Source organism: Syngnathoides biaculeatus, chromosome 5, assembly GCF_019802595.1.
Source record: "Syngnathoides biaculeatus isolate LvHL_M chromosome 5, ASM1980259v1, whole genome shotgun sequence".
NCBI lineage: Eukaryota > Metazoa > Chordata > Actinopteri > Syngnathiformes > Syngnathidae > Syngnathoides > Syngnathoides biaculeatus.
In genome coordinates, this window is record NC_084644.1 from 20,536,987 (window position 1) to 20,557,311 (window position 20,325).

General features: G+C 41.2%; 1 protein-coding gene across 5 annotated transcripts in view; it reads left to right on the plus strand.

The window, feature by feature from the left end:
* The window catches only part of ube3d (ubiquitin protein ligase E3D), a 43,770-nt gene that overhangs the window by 7,908 nt on the left and 15,537 nt on the right, over window positions 1-20,325 (plus strand). For 4 of the 5 annotated variants that reach the window (XM_061821327.1, XM_061821328.1, XM_061821326.1 and 1 more), the window contains 6 exons: window positions 1,244-1,466; window positions 2,480-2,552; window positions 2,633-2,711; window positions 2,971-3,079; window positions 8,121-8,269; window positions 16,264-16,402. In XM_061821327.1, coding sequence (XP_061677311.1) covers window positions 1,244-1,466; window positions 2,480-2,552; window positions 2,633-2,711; window positions 2,971-3,079; window positions 8,121-8,269; window positions 16,264-16,402 — 772 coding nt within the window. The remainder of the gene's footprint in view (window positions 1-1,243; window positions 1,467-2,479; window positions 2,553-2,632; window positions 2,712-2,970; window positions 3,080-8,120; window positions 8,270-16,263; window positions 16,403-20,325) is intronic. The other variant, XM_061821329.1, reaches the window with a different exon arrangement.

Genomic DNA, 20,325 nt, shown 5'->3' on the forward strand with positions numbered 1-20,325 from the left:
GGTGAAGTGCTTACACACAGAGCGAATCAAAGGAGTAATCCACTGAAAGTATAAATCCAACCATCAAGTGGTAGCCAATCAAATGCAGAGTAGACTGGGTTATCATTTGATAAGTACAATGGGCATGGAGATTTGCATTGTTGTGGTAACACAGTAACACCTGGCCTGCGGGTCATACCAATGCGCACCACAGGCAGTAGTACTGTGTTGACGAACACAGCAAGGTGACTAAAGGGAAAGTAAAACCTATTACATTTACACGCCCGCGAGCGAAAGAGCTAAACATCTCCCTCCACTATGACGTTGGAAACACCAGCCCTCGCTTGGAGTTGTGTGTGTGTTCACCTCATAACATACAGACATGCACGCGCACACACACGAATATATATACGATTGTGATTGTGATGGTTGTCTGTCTCCATCTAACGTGATTGGCTGGCAACCAGTTGAGGGTCTACCCTGCATCCTGTCCGTTGACAGCTCCGATAGGCTCTAGCACTCCCGCGATGCTCGTGAGGATAAGCGGCTAAGAAAATGGAAGGAGGATGAATATACATGCGCACGCACACACACACAAGAAAAAGTTATTACCCATAACCACAGCTTTAAATATTATCTATATTCAGCTAGTAAACATTTTTGTTTGAAAAGTATAGGTCTCACCATCCTGTGTCAGGCAACTTTTTGGGTGAGGGTGAGCGGGGTCTCTAATGGGCTCATGACTATATCTCTGCCAAATATTTAACATTTAAGTGTAATTTTGGTGAACAGGTGAGGGACCAGACAAAGTGTGACTCCAATACCCCTATGACGAGTTCAAAAATTGGCTGTTTTCCTTTGCCCGGATGCGGGTCACTGGGGCCCCCCTCTGGAGCCAGGCCTGGAGGTGAGTCTCGAAGGCGAGCACCTAGTGGCTGGGCCTGCACCCATAGGGCTCAACCGGCCACAGCCCGAAAGGCTAACATGGGTCCCCCTTCCCATGGGCTCACCACTTGTGAGAGGGGCCATGGGGTCGGGTGCGATGTGAGCTGGACAATTTTGTGTTACAATAACTGATGGACTCAGTTGATGTGACCAGTTTTCTTTGGAAACAGTCAATAGACTGTTTCTAAAATATGGCTTGGTTTTGGATACAGTTTCTTGCCAGTTCTAAACCATGACTTGCCATTCAAATAAATAAATATGTCCAACTTTCGAAAAAGCACCTTGGGATTAAATTTAAATTGCAGTTTTCTATCTTCAGGTTGTTCAAGCGAGTGCTTCCTCTCCCGAATGGGAAGTGGAACGCAATTGTGGACGATTGGTGCTGCCATCCAGATCCTTTCGCCAACAAGAGGATGCTGCCCCGAACTGAGGATTGTTTACTGGGTGACACCTTCTTTCTCCTCACTAGGGATGGGAATTGTGAAATGACTCTTCGCCAGGAAGTGAGCCCCACTGACTCACAGAATAGTCAAGACCCAAAGGTGAGTTATGTGCAGCCCAAAAAAGGTAGCTGACTTAGCATGGGTCCAAAGGTGTTAGACTAGAAGAATTCTCGGCTGCAGTTTGTAGCTTTGGGAAAACACACATATTGCAAAGCTCAGTTTCAGTAACGAAAAACCTGAATTATTCTCAGGGCACTGGAATGGAATAGTGGACATTCCAGATGCTATCAATTCAATGTCCTGAGAATGAGATGACCTAAATTAATGAGAATATTCACAGCCGTTGTCCGAGTTAGTTAGTAAACTTATTGGGTATTTTTTGTGGAGGCTGCAATTATAAAACAGGTTAACAGAGGAATATGTGAGAGCTGTAAATAAGGAGTTTATTTCCCTGGCATACTACCATTAGTTAACTTGGTTTTCTTTGGCATGAGTTAATAAAATAAGCTTTGCATAGCTGGTAGGTGTTAGAAGTAAGGACCAAACAAGATTAAATCAAGGCGTGCAAGGCAAAGAAATGTGAAATTCTGTCAGCATATTTCATAGCTGTTTTTCGTTTATCCCACAAGCCATGTTGAGTGTGCACAGCAAAATGCCTCCTCCCACAACAAATAGCCCATTACGTCATATCTGTAGTGTGTGTAGATTTTGGAGACAAGCAGGAGACAAAAAAAAGGCATCGGTAATAATGACATTGACGTTTATCATAGAGGGCAATCCATCCGAAACTAAAACTGAGATGAAAGGATAAAAAGAATAAACAAAACTACAATGAATGTTTGTAATTACAGGTTTAATGGACCTTTTTAGAATCCTGCTGCACAGTCACCCACACCAGTACATTTCTCCCAGACAAAATTGCATCGGTGAAATTAAACTCCTGCACTCTCTGGACAAAGATTGATATGTCTATCTTGCTGGAGAACAATTGTCTTCTTTTAGCCTAGTTCTAGTGGAAAAATATTTGATGGTTTCCTTTAAGACTGTCCATGCAAAACCTGTAAGTACTGCATGTAAGCTAAAATGTTTCTGGTGTGTGCTTCTAAAATTAGAAACCTTGCCACAGAACGGTCCTTGTGTCCTGCATGAGCTGTTCCTCAGTTCTGGGAGAGGTCTTGACACAGGGTATGCTTCATTAAAATAACTGGTCAGTAATAAACCATAATCATTAGGTTTTTATGAGCTGTGCTTGCTGTGTCTTGCAGAGACCCTGAAGCTGTATATCACACAGGTAGTGGTGGAGTCCAGTGTGGGGGACAGAAACCCAGAATCTTCATTCAGCAGGTCAGATTTTTATTTTTTGTAACATCCATTAGACAACGAAAGGGAAATCACAAATGGTCAGTAAATACATTGGCTTTTAATGCAAGGAAGGCAGGTGGAAATATAAAGTTACACTCAGCATTGAGGGCTTGTTGGGTTTTGAGTGTTTTATTTAAATTGCCCATTCAGTAAAATCATATCCAAATAAATACAAGGTCATTTTTTCAGCATCCCACTGCTTCACACTTCCCTGAATGGCAATCAACTTTGTTTTGAACAGATCCTTCTTCTTGGAGAGGACTGTAGCAGCAAGGCTTGCAGAGCTTTCCATCTCTATGAGTTCATTCCACTTTTCTGTCCAAACACCAAGTGGAAAAACTTTCATACTGGTAAGAAGTAGAAAAAGTACTGAAATATTATCGTCAAGTAAAAGTAACAGTACTTTTTGTTTATGCTGCTTTTAAGAACTTTTTTTTTAACTGAAAGCACCAGTAATGTTCATCTAGGGGCTAGTCATAATTTACCGTGGAGAAAACTCTGCATCAAAATAAGAGATCAGATGTGTTTACCTCGTTTAACTCCAAATCAACATATTACACATGCTTCTTAAACAAATGCTTTGTAGTTTTTCATCACTGCAAACTACAACCGCATTGGGTAACAAATACATGACACATTTTATTCTGTGGTTGTTCCTAATGTTGTGGGCTATTATTCTCCTATATAGTAGAAGAGAGCTTGCAAGCCTTGAGAGGGTTTTTTTTTTTTTTTTTTTTTTTTTTTTTTTTTTCTCCCAAAAATTTGTTCAGCAGTGGTTTTCAACTCGGATGGAACGCTCCCTTGGATCCAATTTTTGTGCAGTCTCTTCCTTATTGTGATAACATGAATCCTGAGGAAAAGGGAGCCAACTGTTCTTTTGTTGTTGTCCTGTATTCGTTTCTGACCTCCTGGATAAGGTGTTGCGATGCTCTTCTGGTACTTTTTAAAAACCAGACAATCCTCAGAAAGTTCACCATTGTTTTATGTTTTCTCCATTTTTAAATAATGGTTCTTAACGTTGTTCACTGGTCTCATTAAGGTGTAAAAATGGCTTGACCGATAGTCAGTTAATTTCTCATGTATTCTTGAATTTCTTTTGCTTGTGGTATTTTGTTGCGGCTTTAGACATCTTTGTATGTGAAACAGCAGCCTAGATGAGTTCACGGATATTGTTACCACGTATGTTAGTTTCTGTGAGGAGGTGTTTGTACCAACAAAAACTTTTCGCACGTTCAATAACAACAAGCCGTGGTTTGCATCCAGACTTAGACAACTCCGCCAGGCTAAAGGGATGCATATCGTAGTGGGGTCCGGGCCCTCTACTATCGCACTAGAAACCGTCTGACTAAAGAAAGTAACATTGCAAAGAGGGACTATGCAGTTTAACTGGAAAAACATCTCAGCGCTAATGACTCCAAATCAATTTGGCACAAATTACAATCACTCACGAACTACAAGCGACGTTCGCCCCCAATAAATAACAAGAGCATGCTCGCCGACAACCTAAATAGCTTTTACTGCAGATTTGAAATAGACACTTCTACACCGCGCACCCACCAAGGCGCACCACAATGTCCACCACCTTCCACTCCACCGTTCAACATCCATGAAAGCAACATTAGACAGATTTTCAAAAAACAAAAGATGAACAAAGCGCCGGGCCCAGACCTTGTATCCCCATCCTGCCTCAAAGTCTGCGTAGACCAACTTGCTCCTATCTTCACAAAGATCTTCAAAAGGTCTCTACAACTGTGTAAAGTACCAACCTGCTTCAAATGCTCCACCATTATACCAGTACCAAAAAAAGCAGTAGTCTCAGGTCTTAATGACTACAGGCTTGTTGCCTTGACACCTGTGGTCATGAATTCCTTTACACACCTTCTGCTGGACCATTTCAGGAGCGTCACAGGTCCCAAACTGGAACCACTGCAGTTTGCCCAGCACGGTAACAGGTCTGCGGATGATGCCATCAACATGGGTGTACAGTTCATCGTTGAACATCTAGACAGTGAGGGTACCTATGCAAGGATCGTGTACGTGGACTTCAGCTCTGCATTTAACACAATCATCCCTGAACTCCTCTCCTCAAAACTTCTCCAGCTCAGCGTCTCGTCTGCCATCACCCGGTGGATCTACAACTTCCTGACGGGCAGGACACAGCAGGTGAGGCTGGGGGACACCTGCTCAGCCACGCGCACTATGAGCACCGAGGCACCCCAAGGATGTGTCCTCTCCTCTCTGCTCTTCTGCACCTCATGGCATCCGACTGTCAAACTCCTGAAGTTTGCAGATGACACAGTCATCGGCATCATCAAAGACGGCGATGAGTCTGCCTCCCGACAGGAACTGGCGAGACTAGAGCTTTGCTGTGGTCAGCACAACTTGGCTTTGAACACTCTAAAGACTGTGGAGATGACTGGGGACTTGAAAAGGCATCCTTCACCACAGCGGGCCTAACGCTGTCCAACTGTCTTGTGCCAACCGTCAAGATCTTCATGTTCTTGGGAATTACAGTCTCAGAGGACATGAAGTGGGGGACGAACATCAACGGCACCCTAAAAAAAGCCCAGCAAAGGATGTACTTCTTGCAGCTTCTGAGGAAGCACAGCCTGTCACAAGAGCTGCTGAGACGGTTCTACACAGCAGTTATCCAATCAGTACCGTGGACCTCCATCACAGTCTGGTTTGGGGCCGCCATAAAAAAAGACAAATTCAGACTGCAACGGACAATCACAACCGCTGAACAGGTTGTTGGCACCACACTACCCACCATTGAGGACTTGAACGCAATGCGAACTAGGTCCAGAGCAGGAAGCATCGTTTCGGATCCTCCACATCCTGGTCACCAGCTCTTCTAGCTCCTTCCATCGGGAAAGCGCTACAGATTAATGAAAGTCAAAAGGAGCTGGCATTCAAACAGTTATATTTGTTCTTGTTGCTATATTGTTCCTTGTTCTTTGTTCTGAATGTCGTACCAGGGCAGCACCCACTGCCGGAGAAAAATTCATTGTGTGTTTTTACACACTTGGCCATTAAAGCTGATTCCGATTCTGAAACAGAGACAAAGCACCTGTAGGAATGTTGAGTCTACAATGTCTTTTGTTTTACACTATACAGTGCCTTGTGAAAGTATTAGGCCCCCTTGAACTTTTCAACCTTTCGCCACATTTCAGGCTTCAAACATAAAGATGTAAAATTAATTTTTTTGTCAAGAATCAACAACAAGTGGGACACAATCGTGAAGTGGAACAAAATTTATTTGATATTTTAAACATTTTTTAACAAATGAAAAACCTGAAAAGTGTGGCTTGCAATATTATTCGGCCCCCTTGCATTAATACTTTCAAGCGCCACCTTTTGCTGTAATCACAGCTGCAAGTCGCTTGAGGTATGTCTCTATCAGTTTTGCACATCGAGAGACTGAAATTCTTGCCCATTCTTCCTTGCAAAACAGCTCGAGCTCAGTGAGGTTGGATGGAGAGCAATTGTGAACAGCAGTCTTCAGCTCTGCCCACAGATTCTCGATAGGATTCAGGTCTGGACTTTGACTTGGCCATTCTAACACCTGGATACGTTTATTTGTGAACCATTCAGTTGTAGATTTGGATTTATGTCTTGGATCATTGTCCTGTTGGAAGATAAATCTCCGTCCCAGTTTCAGGTCTTTTGTAGACTCCAACAGGTTTCCTTCCAGAATGGTCCTGTATTTGGCTCCATTCATCTTCTCATCAATTTTAACCATCTTCTCTGTCCCTGCTGAAGAAAAGCAGGCCCAATCCATGAGGCTGCAACCACCATGTTTGACAGTGGGGATGGTGTGTTCAGGGTGATGAGCTGTGTTGCTTTCACCGCAAACATATTGTTTTGCATTATGGCCAAAAAGTTCGATTTTGGTTTCATCTGACCAGAGCACCTTCTTTTTTCTTTGATGTGTCTCCCAGGTGGCCTGTGGCAAACTTTAAACAAGACTTTTTTTTTATAGAAGTAATGGCTTTCTTCTTGGCACTTCCATAAAGGCAGATTTGTGCAGTGATTGATGTCCTTTGAACAGCCTCTCCCACCTCCGCTAGAAATCTCTGCAGTTCATCCAGAGTGATCATGGGTCTCTTGGCTGCATCTCTGATCAGTCTTCTCCTTGTTTGAGGCGAAAGTTTAGAGGGACAGATTTGCAGTGTTCTGATACTCCTTCCATTCCAATATGATTGCTTGCACAGTGCTCCTTGAGATGTTTAAAGGTTGGGAAATCTTTTAGTTTCCAAATCCGGCTTTAAACCTCTCCACAACAGTATATCGGACCTGCCTGGTGTGTTCCTTGGTCTTCATGATGCTCTCTGCACTTTAAACAGAACCCCAAGACTATCACAGATCTTGTGTATTTATACGGAGACTTGATTAAATACAGGTGTATTCTATTTATCATCATCAGTCAACATTGGATCATTCAGACGTCTTCACTGAACTTCTGGAGTGAATTTGCTCCACTAAAAGTAAAGGGGCTGAATAATATTGCACGCTCCACTTTTCAGTTATTTATTAAAAAAGTATAAAATATCCAACAAATTTCATTCCACTTCATGAGTCTGTCCCACTTGTTGTTGATTCTTGACAAAAACTGAAAATCTTCTGTTTATGTCTGAAGCCTGAAATGTGGCTAAAGGTAAAAAAGTTCAAGGAAGCCGAATAGTTTCACAAGGCACTGTATCTCTTAAAGAGTTACCAAAGATAAAAATATCTCATATTTAGCCTTTGTTTGTGTTTGTGTTTAATATCATATTTGTATAAACTGGGACTTATTTACATGTTTAACTTTAATTCAAAGACACAAGGCTCTCCATAAATAAAACAACATTGTAGCAAGTTCAGATTCAAACTATCGTATCATGAACACGTCTTCTTCACTGGTTAATCAGATTCAAGTGTCCTCTCACTGTAGGGTCGTCTCAATTGTGGTTCCTAAGTGGCTGTGGAGGCAAATTCTTCATCCACATATGTATCTTGCTGCACTGTGGGCATGGGAAGGTCAAAGCAGTGGGTGAACTCAACCAGTTGTTGTGCTAGTTATCGCAGTATAGACAGGAAATCCGCAACCTTGTTTTCTGGGTTACAAAAATCTAATGGGCTCATTAATCATTTTTAAATGCCGTACAGCGGTTGAATATATTTATTCTTGTCAGGCTGGTAATTATTTTGTCAAACGATTTCCAAACTTTACAAAATTGCAATTCAAAGTGAAAGTGTTTTTTTTTTTTTCCTTTTCTCCCCCCAAGTACCCTGCCAATCCTGCTTTGTGACAAGGTTAATATTGCATTTTTCCTTTCCAATCGGAGAGGGGTTCATATGACTTGAGTTGCACAACCTAATTGTAAAGTGAGCTCTCTGCTCCTCTTCCAGCTGTGGCTTCTGAACACCGATTCCATCATAGCATCAGTCCCAGAATGGTCTACTAGCAACCCCACTCATCACCGTCCATCACTGAGGGCTACAAGAGCCCTTAAACTCCTCTTCATAGCATGTTCTAATATGGGGCTCCAGCAGCAAGCGTAAGTAGCGGTAAATGCAAACCCAATTACAATGAAGTTCAGACATTGCGTTAAACATAAAAACAGAATACAATGATTCGCAAATCATGTTCAACCTATATTTAATTGAATACACTACAAATACAATATTGTTACGAATAAAACAGATCATTTTTTTTGTTTTTAGTAAATCATTATCTTGGAATTTTATTGCAGCAACACGTTCCAAAAAAAGATGGCATGGGTTATGTTTACTACTATGTTACATCATCTTTTGGCAACATTCACTAAACATTTGGGAATTGAGGACACTAATTGTTGAATCTTTGTAAGTGGAATTCTTTACCATTCTTGCTTAATGTACAGCTTCAGTTGCTCAACAGTCTGAGGTCTCCATTGTCATATTTTACACTTCATAATGTCCCACCCATTTTCAATGGGAGACGCTTCTGGACAGCAAAGATCCCAACTACACAGTACTTTTCTACGAAGCCAATCTGTTCTTATACGTGCAGAATATAGTTTGTCATTTTTCTTGCTGAATAAGCAGATGGATTCACGAAAAAGACATTGCTTCAATGGCAGGATAAGTTTCTCCAAAACCTGTATGTACCTTTCAGCATTAATGGTGCCTTCACAGATGTGTAAATTCCCCATGCCATAAGCACTACCACGGACGCATACATCATTGATGCTATCTTTTGAACATTGCGCCCATGAGAGTCGGAATGTTTTTTTTTTCCTTCTTTTGCCCCAAATACGTGATTTCTACCATTTCCCCCCAAAATTTGAAATTTGGAGTCATCAGACCACGGAACATTTTTCCACTTTAGATCAGTCCATCATCTGTTGATATGTGTCTTTTGCTTTGCATAGTAGAGTTTTAAGTTGCACTTACGGATGTAGCACCAAACTGTATTTACTGACATTGGTTTTCTGAAGTGTTCCTGAACACTTGTGGTGATATCCTTTACACATAAATGTCATTTTTTGATGCACTATCACCTGAGAGATCAAAGGTCACGGGCATTCAATGTTAGTTTTCGGCCTTCCACTTACGTGCAGTGATTACTCCAGATTCTAAGACTTTTTTTGAGGATATTATGGACTGTAGATGATAAAATCCCTTAAATTCCTTACAATTGGATATTGAGGAACATTGTTCTTAAACTGACTATGTTCTCACGCACTTGTTCACAAAGAGGTGAACCTCACCTTATCTTTTCTAGTGAATGACTGAGCAATTCAGGGAAGCTCCTGTTTTTAACAAATCATGGCATCCTTCTGTTCCCAATTAGCCTGTTCACCTGTGGGATGTTCCAAACAGGTATTGGATAAGCATTACTCAACTTTTTAAGTCTTTTTTTCCTCACCTGTCCCAGCTTTTTTGGAATGTGTTGTCCACATAAAATTCTAAGTTAATGATTATGTGCTTAAAAAAATAAAACAAAAAAGAAAAATCAAGGTTTAGCAATTTTAACATTAAATGTCTTGTCTTTGGAGTGTATTCAATTAAATACAGGTTAGACATGATTTGCAAATCATTGTATTCTGTTTGTAGTTTGATAAAACAAATTCATTGGAATTGAAATTTGCACTTCTTTATGGAAGTAAATATGTGCCACCAAGATTTGAATTGAAAATGCCACTGAAAATGTTATGTTATAAATGTATATTATTTCAAAGTGATCACATTTTCAATACAGGTTGTGCACCTGAGTAATCAAATCATGTCACTGGCTGGAAGTGTCAGTCAAACAATCCATTCTTAATGCTAAGTCTGTTGGAGATGACGTAAAAATCTGTCTTTTAGCACGACACCCAGAGTTTAGCCCAATACCGTTAAACATTTAGAAGGTGATAATAAACGAAGGTACGTGGGGAAATGAGAAATACTTGGCACAGAGGACCCATTTTTAATGCCGAAGTCGATGTTTTCTCCGATAAGAAATTGGACTATTACCCCGCTTCCGCTTGTCTTGGACAACTGGATCTACACATGTATCTGTTGAGTAAATCGGCGAGATTTACACGGAAAAGTTTGAAAGTGTAGAAAATTCTGGACACATACAAATACTTTGTTGGTGGATCTCTTCCTAATCAAGAATAAATCCCACATAGCGATGGAGCCACTCAGATTTTTTTCAATACAGATACCAATATTTCTATAAATGACCCCTGGTTTTACACAAACTCGCATTAATTAACGATTAATTAATTAATGATTGGGGAAAAAAAGAAGAAAGTGAGTCGGCTCCTCTGTACACAAAGCGTGTTGCGGCCACACATTAAATTTCGGTAAATTTATCTGTCACAGACGTTTTTTTTTTAAGTATGTATTGTTCTCAAATTAGTCCATGTGTATTTAAAAAAAGAAAATAAACCGCTGGGATAGACTTCAGCCCCCTACACAGAAGCACGTTGCGGCCATACGTTGAACTTCAGTAAACCTCTGTGTGACCAACAGTTTTTCTTTTTTTTTTTAATACACAATGGAGTCATTTGAGAACAATGCCTATTAGTAAAAAGGAAAGAGGTTTACCGATTAACATGTGGCCGCAACACACTTTGTGTACATTGGAGATGACTCGCTGTCGTTTTTTTTTTTTTCTTTTAAACGCATTGTTCTCAAATGAGCCAACTTGGCATTACAAATACTTCTTGGGAATTTGAGATTGAGAAGAATAATTCCTACCTGAAGTGAAGTGAGGTGAGGTTGGGCACCATCCATTCATCTATTATCTACTGCTTTTCCGGGTCAGGTCGCAGGGGAAGTAGGTTCAGAAGGGATACCCAGACTTCCCTTTCCCCAGCCACTTCTTCCAGCTCTTTCGGAGGGATCCCGAGGCATTCCCAAGCCAGCCGAGAGACATAGTCTCTCCAGCGTGTCCTGGGTCGTCTTCGGAGTCTCTTTCCGGTGGGACAAGCCCGGAACACTTGACCATGGAGGTGTCCAGGAGGCATCTGACTCGGATGCCCCAGCCATCTCATCTGGCTCCTCTCAATGCGGAGGAGTAGTGGCTCGACACTGAGCCCCTCCCGGATGACCTAGCTTCTCACCCTATTTCTAACAGAGAGCCAGGACACCCTGTGGAGGAAACTCATTTCGGCCGCTTGTATCCGGGATCTTGTTCTTTCGGTCACGACCCACAGCTCATGCCCATAGGTGAGGGTAGGAAAATAGATCAACTGGTAAATTGAGAGCTTCGCCTTTTGACTTGGCTCCCTTTTTACCACAACGGACCGATACAAAGTCCGCATCACTGCAGACGCTGCACCGATCCATCTGTCGATGTCCCAGCCCATCCAGATACGCTTTCTTAGTCACATGACATCACATACTATCAGTACCACTATATACAAATATATGTCACAAATCTCACGAGACTGAAAATATTGCGTTTAAATTTTACAGGTTGAATTTTTTTAGAATGCAAGCTTGTTAACATTGAAAAGTTAAACTGATATACAGATTTTGAAAATGTGGTCATTTTGAATTTTACAACATAAAATGTTCAGTGGCATATTTAATTCAAATCTTGGTGGCACATATTTAGTTCCATGCTTCTTCAGTTTTCACCTCTTTTTTGCCTTAATCTTGCATCTTTTCAATGCATCCACTTTGTCACTACCTGGCATAACTGAAAGCACAGGATCAAAGACTACTTTTTTTTTTTTTTTTAAATAAACAGAGTTTATGCTCAGCAAAATGTAAACAACTTTTCGCTCCAATTTGCTACGAAGGGAAGACACGAGAGTCATCCTTTTTGTGAACATGTTTCAGAAATACAGAGACTCATTATATCCTATGCTAATAGAATCACACATATTGTTCAAGTATACCATTGGATGATCAATATACATTTATCAGAGAGTTACCACAATGACTATTGTTCAGGGACTGTAGGGATCTCATTTGATTTTAAGCACAAAAACACTGACACATTTATGGTTTTCAATTCAGTCTTCAATCAATAAACCTAATATGAATTCCCTTTTAGAATTTGTCAGGAAACTGGACTTATCAAAGAAACCCCAAGCAATCAGTGGGAGAACATTTGACTTTAAGATACACTTGTGGCACCATTCTACCACAAATGCTGTACGGATTTTTCTTTAAGAAAAACATGCATTAAACACTGAACATATGCTTCAGTATTTAGTCCCCTTCAAAACTACTGGAACATGGAGGTCAAGTCCGTTGTTCTTGTTGTATATGCCGAAGAAATTTGTGTTTCAGACCAAAAGATGACTATGAGACAAACGTTCAGTAGTCTAGCTTTATTTAATGGTATTTACATCCAGATATTTTAAACAACTCAGGACAGAGCACTTTTTATTTGAACCCAACCAATTATCAAGTGAGCAAAATTTTTGGATCATGTGACTGAAGGGTGTTTCTATTTGCACAGGTATTGCCTTTTGTGTTGTTTTCTTAAACATAAGATAGTGCTGATTTTTTTAAATTTTGGAAATAACCTGTGAAATCTGCATTTGCTGTCAAGATAACATAAAGCAGTAATAAAAGCAGAACTCAGCATAAAGCTACCGTGATTTCTCAAAAATAATGTGCACATTTTTCCAAAAATATTTTCAAAAAGTTTATAGAGCGCATTATATATAGGTATGGATAAAAAATACAATCACATTGTATAGTTGTATACATCTACAGGGTTAGGGTTAGGCTAACCCTAACCCTGGTTTAAAAAAAAAAAGGTATACATATACATTTCGATGTATTTGGTGTCTCATGAGAAGCAACAGGAACCACAACTTAAGGTGGCAGAAATGAAGATGCTGAGGTTCTCGCTTGGTGTGAGCAGGTTGGATAGGATTAGAAATAAGATCATTAGCAGGACAGCCAAAGTTCGATGTTTTGGAGACAAGGGCAGAGAGAGCAGACTTCAATGGTTTGGACATGTTCAGAGGCGAGAGGGTGAGTATGTTGGTAGAAGGGTGCTGAGGATGAATCTGCCAGGCAAAAGAATGAGAGGAAGACCAAAGAAAAGGTTGATGGATGTGGTGAGGGAGGACATGAGGACAGTGGGTGTTAGAGAGGAGGATGCACGAGATAAGTTTAGATAGAAAAAGATGACACCCTGTGGCAACCCCTAACAGGACAAGCCGAAAGAAAAAGAAGATTCGGTGTCTTATGTTACACATTTATATATATTACGGTAATGTGCGCCACACAAACCAGAACTGTATGACCTCCTTGGGGAGCTTGCATTTTAACGATCGTTAGCGTAAGTAAGTTTCTTTCAGGTTGTCATGTTCGGGGTCGCCACAGGGTGACATCTCAGATAAACCTTCCTGACGCAACCCCTCTTAGCATAGCATGTTTTTTGCTACTCCACCAAAGATCAGAAACGACTCCCCATGAGTTTGTTTTAGCTTAAACCAAGACAAAAATGTCGACTACAACGGCCAGTTGTGCAGCTGATTTTACAAGAAATGTGTCATCACTTATGCCGAGAAGGCACCAAACCAAATTCAGGAGGCACCAGAAGTGGACCAAGTCACAAAAGGTACCTATAATGGATATTTTTCAGATTGGAGATGAGCCAGATGTTGCTTTTGAAGTCTTGGCCAAGGATCTGTAATGTAGAGGATAAACTGCACTATGCACAAAGTTTTATGCACAAATATTTAATACAAAAAATGTTAGACTCAAATAGTGTTAAAATTTAAAAATTTAAGACTGTAATATGTGTCTTTAACCATCTTAATAAAATGTTGTGCCACCGTTGAGCATATATATATATATATATATATATATTTTTTTTTTTTTTTTTTTAACATTTTTTTTTTTTTTAGGTCAACTTCGAGTTGCGCATTACATATGAGGACGCATTATACTCGAGAAATTATGGTATCGCACTGTAATCCATTAGAAGGGTGTAGGTGGATGTGCTGCATGTGGTTCTTCATGTTCTTTATATCAGAACCCTGTTAGGAGAGTCTTCAACCCTCATGATTTTCACTGACTCAGCACTCATCATTTTTTATTGTCTTTGCTCTCCCTTGCAGCTGAGTGCAGTCAAGGCAGAATAAGCAAGTTGAGGGTTTTTGTTTTTGTTTTTACAATATTTTGACTAACTATTCTATTCTATTAAAAACAATTTCCAAACTGTCTTTGGAGCAAAGTTACGCTATATTGTGTCTGAAATGGTGGTCTTCATAAAAGTATTATCTCTGTTTGGATAAGGTCATGTGTTATGCGATGGTTGGCTGCAGTAGCCTTGGATGCACTCTGATTTAAGTAGCAAATTACCATAATTTGTCATGTACAATGTGCATTTTTTTTCCCCAAGAAATTGTCAGTAATCAATATACATTATAGATGGGGAAGATGTTGAGGTTCTCTGTAGGAGTGAGCAGGTTAGATAGGATTAGAAATGAGCTCATTTAGAGGGACAGCCAAAGTTGGATGTTTTGGAGACAAGATTCGAGAGAGCAGACTTCGATGGTTTGACATGTTCAGAGGCGAGAGAGTGAGTATATTGGTGGAAGGGTGCTGAGGATGGAGCTCCCAGGCAAAAGAGCGAGAGGAAGAGCTAAGAGATGGTTGATGGATGTTGTGAGGGAAGAAATTAGGGTAGTTGGTGTTAGAGAAGATGATGCAGGAGATGGGCTTAGATGGAAAAAGATGACATGCTGTTGCGACCCCAAATGGGACAAGCTGAAAGGAAAAGAAGAAGCTTTTCTGAAATCCTTGACAGTTTAATTTCCATCCCATTAAAATAAAATTAAAGGTGGTTTCGCCCAGCACTTGTTTTCTTTAAAGAATTGTACCCATCAAATTCTGCCAGGGTAAAGAAACATATGAGCACAACACTTTTCTCATTTACTAAATGAAATTAGGATTGTGAATTTCAAAATAAAAGCAATAAATAAAAACTACCCTCTTCAAATAAAGTCATTAACCGCTGAATAATTATTTTAAAAAAAAAATACAGGAAATACTTCATGTTTTGATCATATGGGTAGAAGCAAAATCACTCACTAATAATGTATTATGCATAGGAAGAAGGGTTATCCAGAATTTTTAGGTCAACTTTGAGGGTGGGTATTATACATGTGTGCAAATTATACACAAGAAATTATGGTATTTGCAACTGAATCAGCTGCTTGTTGGTAGGAAGTAATTCACAAATAACTCATGTTCAGTTTTTCCTAACCTGCTAAAGCAATTATTTTGCCTTGTAAAAATCTCACAGCACATCACCAGACAGAAATTGGAGAAAAACTATGAATACAGTAATTGCGATTTCATCCCAAATGAACCATAAATCTACTGACACATTATGAAATCTGGGCCTGTTTATTTTAGTCAAATTACTCAAACTTGGATTATATCCTATAGCACCCCTAATTATCTCTCATTGCATAGTGTGATACACCACACTGGTTGGAATCCCTGGTTGTAGTTGGCAAAAAAGATGAAATTCCACACACAGCAAAATTCAGTCACAGTTGATCAATGTATCTTTGTATACACCTCCTTTTACGTAAACCAAATGACTTCAGGTGTTCTTTCATAATTAATTTTTTAGACATAATTTATTTGTGGACTTGTGGGCCTTTGACAGTTGTAATAAGCTCATATCACACAGACTTCTGTCAGTGTCCTGTTTCTTCTTTTTTAAGCATCAATATGTAATAAGACATTATTTTAGTAAATCAATTTTAGTCTTTTGTGTAGTTCCTCTCTTAGGCACCTTAAGAGGAAGAAGACCTGTCTTGTGGGAAAAACACAGATTCAAACAACATCAATCTTTCCTTGTTCAGTCTCTGTTCACACACCATGCACAAGCGTGTGTGTTCCGACACATAAGCTGCTCATCTATCTGCTTTGTCTTCTTTGTAATTCTGTGCAGTTTGTGGTTAATAATGACTCAATTAAAGTGAAAATGCTTCATCATGATCTTAATTGGAGCTATTTCAAGCTTCATGGTTGTACTCAACATGGTTCTGTCAGTCACCATATATCAGATGCATTTTCTATGTTTTAGCATCGCCACCAGCTGGGAAGTCAATGCCACAGGACACTCTCTGGTGTTACCAGTGACAGTGTGTGAGGAGCTACTGCGAGTGATAGAAGACAGCAATATTACACTTCCCACATCAATGCGTCACATGAGAGCGTATAAGGTCAGACACAACCCTAAGTCCCAGAAGATTATAATTGCAAACTGTTGATCCTTTACATCTCTATAATATATTCGTTAGCTTTTCAAAACTTTATCACTTAGCTTGGGTACTATGAGCAGATGTACAGTAATCCCTCGCTAACTTGCCCTTCACTTATTGCGGCTTCAGTGCTTCGAGGTTTTTTTTTTTTTTTGCACCCCCCCCTTCCCCCCGTCTAGATCCACATACAATATCACGTTAAAACTCATTGATACAAGGCACGTTATTTGTCCCTGGTGTGACATCAACCAATGAGAAGATATATGGATTTATCTCGTGTGGTGATTTGCTGCACATTATCGAAGCCCCAACCAGCAACTTCCGTTACACCCTTTCCCTTGTCCTTCCTTTCCACCATTTTTATGCTGTTGACTCTCTGCACGATAACCTCTCGTGTTCACTCGTGCCACCAAAGCTTTGTGCTCATGCAAAAGCTTCTTCTGAAGCACCCAGGAAGAAGAGTAAGATGATGACGATCAGCGAAAAAATTTAACTTTTGGATATGATCAAATACAGCATTAGTTACGCTTTTGTGGCGCACCATTATGGCATGAATGAATCCACGGTGCGCTACAGAAAGAAAGATGAGGCAAATATTCCAAAAAACTGCTTCAATAACTTATAATAAGGAAGTGAAATGTGTGGTGACTGCAAAATAAGATGATTATTCGAATGGAAGCTGCGTTCACTATGTGGAAAGCGGATTGCAGAAAAACGGACCAGTGACGATGAGGAATAGGTTGAAGAAAGTGCTGACGAACCTGAAGCAGCAAGGAGGGATTCACCCCCTCGAGGACGAGGCGCTTTGGCAAGAACAGTTGTTTGAAAAATTTCAAAAGCGTTTCGCCCTCAGAAGTGTGCCTCTGTATGGTGAGGCTTCCTTTGGTGACAGCGATGCTGCTCATCGTTATGTGGTGAAAGAATTTGCATGAGACATTGATGACAATTGGTACAAACTGTCGAGTTTTGCAATTGTGTAAATGGGGTTATGTCCTTGTAGAGTGGAATTTTGAAGCAGAAGGTAGAACAAAGACAACAACATGTTTTTCTCAAAGATAAAAACCTCAGTTACACCACCAGCACTGTTGATTAATTGTACATCAAGTTATCTCGTATTTGCTCTCCTGTTTTTCTTTTAATGCTTGATGCTATACGTGCTTAATGTGATGTAATGAAAAAAGGCACATTGGTAGGACGGAGGGGATGTCACAACAGTGAAACAAAAAGGACATCACTGGTGCATTGGGAATATTCTACGCTCTGCCCCCTCCAGGAGAAGACATCCCGGGTTTGCTTTGTTTGTCACTTAGTTGTAATTTTTGTCTCAAGTATGCCAAGTATAAATACTGTCCTGTTGGCATATTTTAAACATTCTGGTACACACACACACACAAAACAATTCCCCATCTCAAAGCTACATCACCAGCACCTCCGGCAGAAGTCTCTGAGTGAAGAATGTCAATTCCGTACCTTAATAAAAATGTTTGTTTTATTATTGTTTAACTAGACAGTCGTACTGTTGTAATTTTTGTCTGAAGTATGCAAAGTATAAATGCTGTACTGTTGACATATTTTAAACAATCTGGTACCCACACAGGCGCGCACACAAAAAACAACAACCCCATCTCAAAGCTACATTGCCAGCGCCTCCGGCAGAAGTCTTGCAGTGATGTATGGTAGCTATATAGTAATATAATACAGTGAGGGTTTTAGAATTTATATTTTAAATTCACAGCACTGTATGTATTCTATTTATAAGGTTATAAAATTAATGATTTGAATACCTCTTTTTGTCTAATATATGAAAAGTACAAATACTGTTTACATATTTTCAACGTTGTGGTACCCAAATTAACACATCCCCCAGTACTTTGCAGTTTTTCACTTTTCGCAGGGGTTCTGGTCCCAATTAACCACGAAAAACGAGGGATTACGATAATAGAAAGCATCTGCACCCTTATGTTTTAGGATAACATGGCAAGAACCATTTTAGCTGATACAGTGACTTTACCTCCGAGTTAGACTATGCTTGTGACCTTTTCTCCATTAATAAAGGGAAATTCAGATGGTTTGGATTAACAATTTATCCAATAGGTCATGTCATATCTACTCTACCTTGACAATGTGATGTTAATCCTCTCCCATTTAGTGGTGTTTTGAGAAGGTTTTTACCGGCAACTACGAATTTTCATGGGCGCCGCCATTTTGGTGAGTCACATGACCTACGTGCACGGATGTGATGTAATAGATCCGCAAACAAAGAAATCCTCGCGGGTTTGGAGCGTCTTCACATGCGTTATCACCACGCTCGGACACGGTAAAATGCCTTACTGTCTCGCTAAATTTGACCATAATTCAGATAGAAATAATCTGTGAAATTTTCGGTGGCATGTTCTGCCCACTAAGAAAAAGAATCATTGAAGGACCAGAAACCGGAGTGCCCCAAGAAAACCTATGCAGGCACCAGTTGACTATGCAAACTCCACAATTCTCCGCGCACACACACACACACACACAAAACTCCACAAAAGAAAAAAAACCTCCACAAAAATCAAGCCTGGCTCCTCAGAACTGTTAGGGCAATGCTTTACCAGCTGAGTTACCGTGCTGCTGTTGTGGAGGCACTATTAACTTCCACCAAGCCAAAGATCATTTCATTTCATTATCACTTGGACCCAATCCACCCTGTTGGCTAAAACAACCTTTCCCACGATATTAGGCCTACCTTTCACGCGTGCTGTCCTCAGTTTAGTCCTCCGCTGGCTCGCCTAAACACACTCCACAATCAATTGGATGGATGAATGGTGTTGTGGTGTTTTACATAATTCACCCGCAGGACCTCGAGTTGGGGTGCGGGGTTCCGCACGGACTGTTTTTGTTGTTGCGCTTCCGGAGTAAAGGTTAACAGAGTTCCCGCCGTTATGCGAGTAGTATTTTGATGTCGAACAATAAAGCAAGTTCTGTTCCTGTGTCCGACACTCCGCCTCCGACTCCTTTTCTCCGGCGCTACACTGGTGACCCCGACGTCAGTCCCGGCGTTTTCGAGAATGAAACGAACATGGCAACCGCCATCCTCAAATTGCCGGAGTTTTGGGAGACGTCCGCGGCACCATGGTTCGCACAGACGGAGGCTCAGTTCGCCCTCCGCGGGATCTCAGATGATTCCACGCGTTACTGCCACGTTGTCTCAGCACTCGGGAGCTCAACGGCGGCCAGAGCAGTGAACTTCATCACCTCTCCCCCAGCCCGAGATAAGTATGCTGGGATCAAGGCTCACCTTCTCAAGGTTTTTGAGCTTTCACGGCCGGAGCGTGCCCGACGTCTGTTGGCTATTAATGGACTGGGGGACAGCAAACCTTCCGAACTCATGGAAATGATGCTAAACCTGCTGGGCACGGAAGAGCCCAATTTCATTGTCATGGAACTGTTTCTCAGGCATATGCCACCGCATGTTCAGACGGCGCTCGCTAACAGTACTGTCACTGAGCCCCGGGCCCTGGCCAAGGAGGCCGACCGTTTCTTCCTGGCAACGCAGCGCTTCTCCCCTGAGACGCTGGCCGCGACGCGCAGTTACTCACCTTCGGGCGCGGGGGTGGCATCCAGCAGGGGCCCCGTCACCACGGACGGCCGTGCTGGCACAGGTTTGTGCTACTTCCATGCCCGTTTCGGTGCGAAAGCGAAGAGGTGCCGCGCCCCTTGCAACTACGACGCGTCGGGAAATGCCAAAGCCCACGCTTCGCAGTGGCCATGAGCGTGGGCGCGAAGAGCCGGCTGCTGTTCGTCAAGGACAACCTTTCTGGGCGCAAATTCCTTTGCGACACCGGCACCCAGAGGAGCGTCCTGACGGCCACTGCGGAGGACGCCACTGGCGGGACTCATGGGCC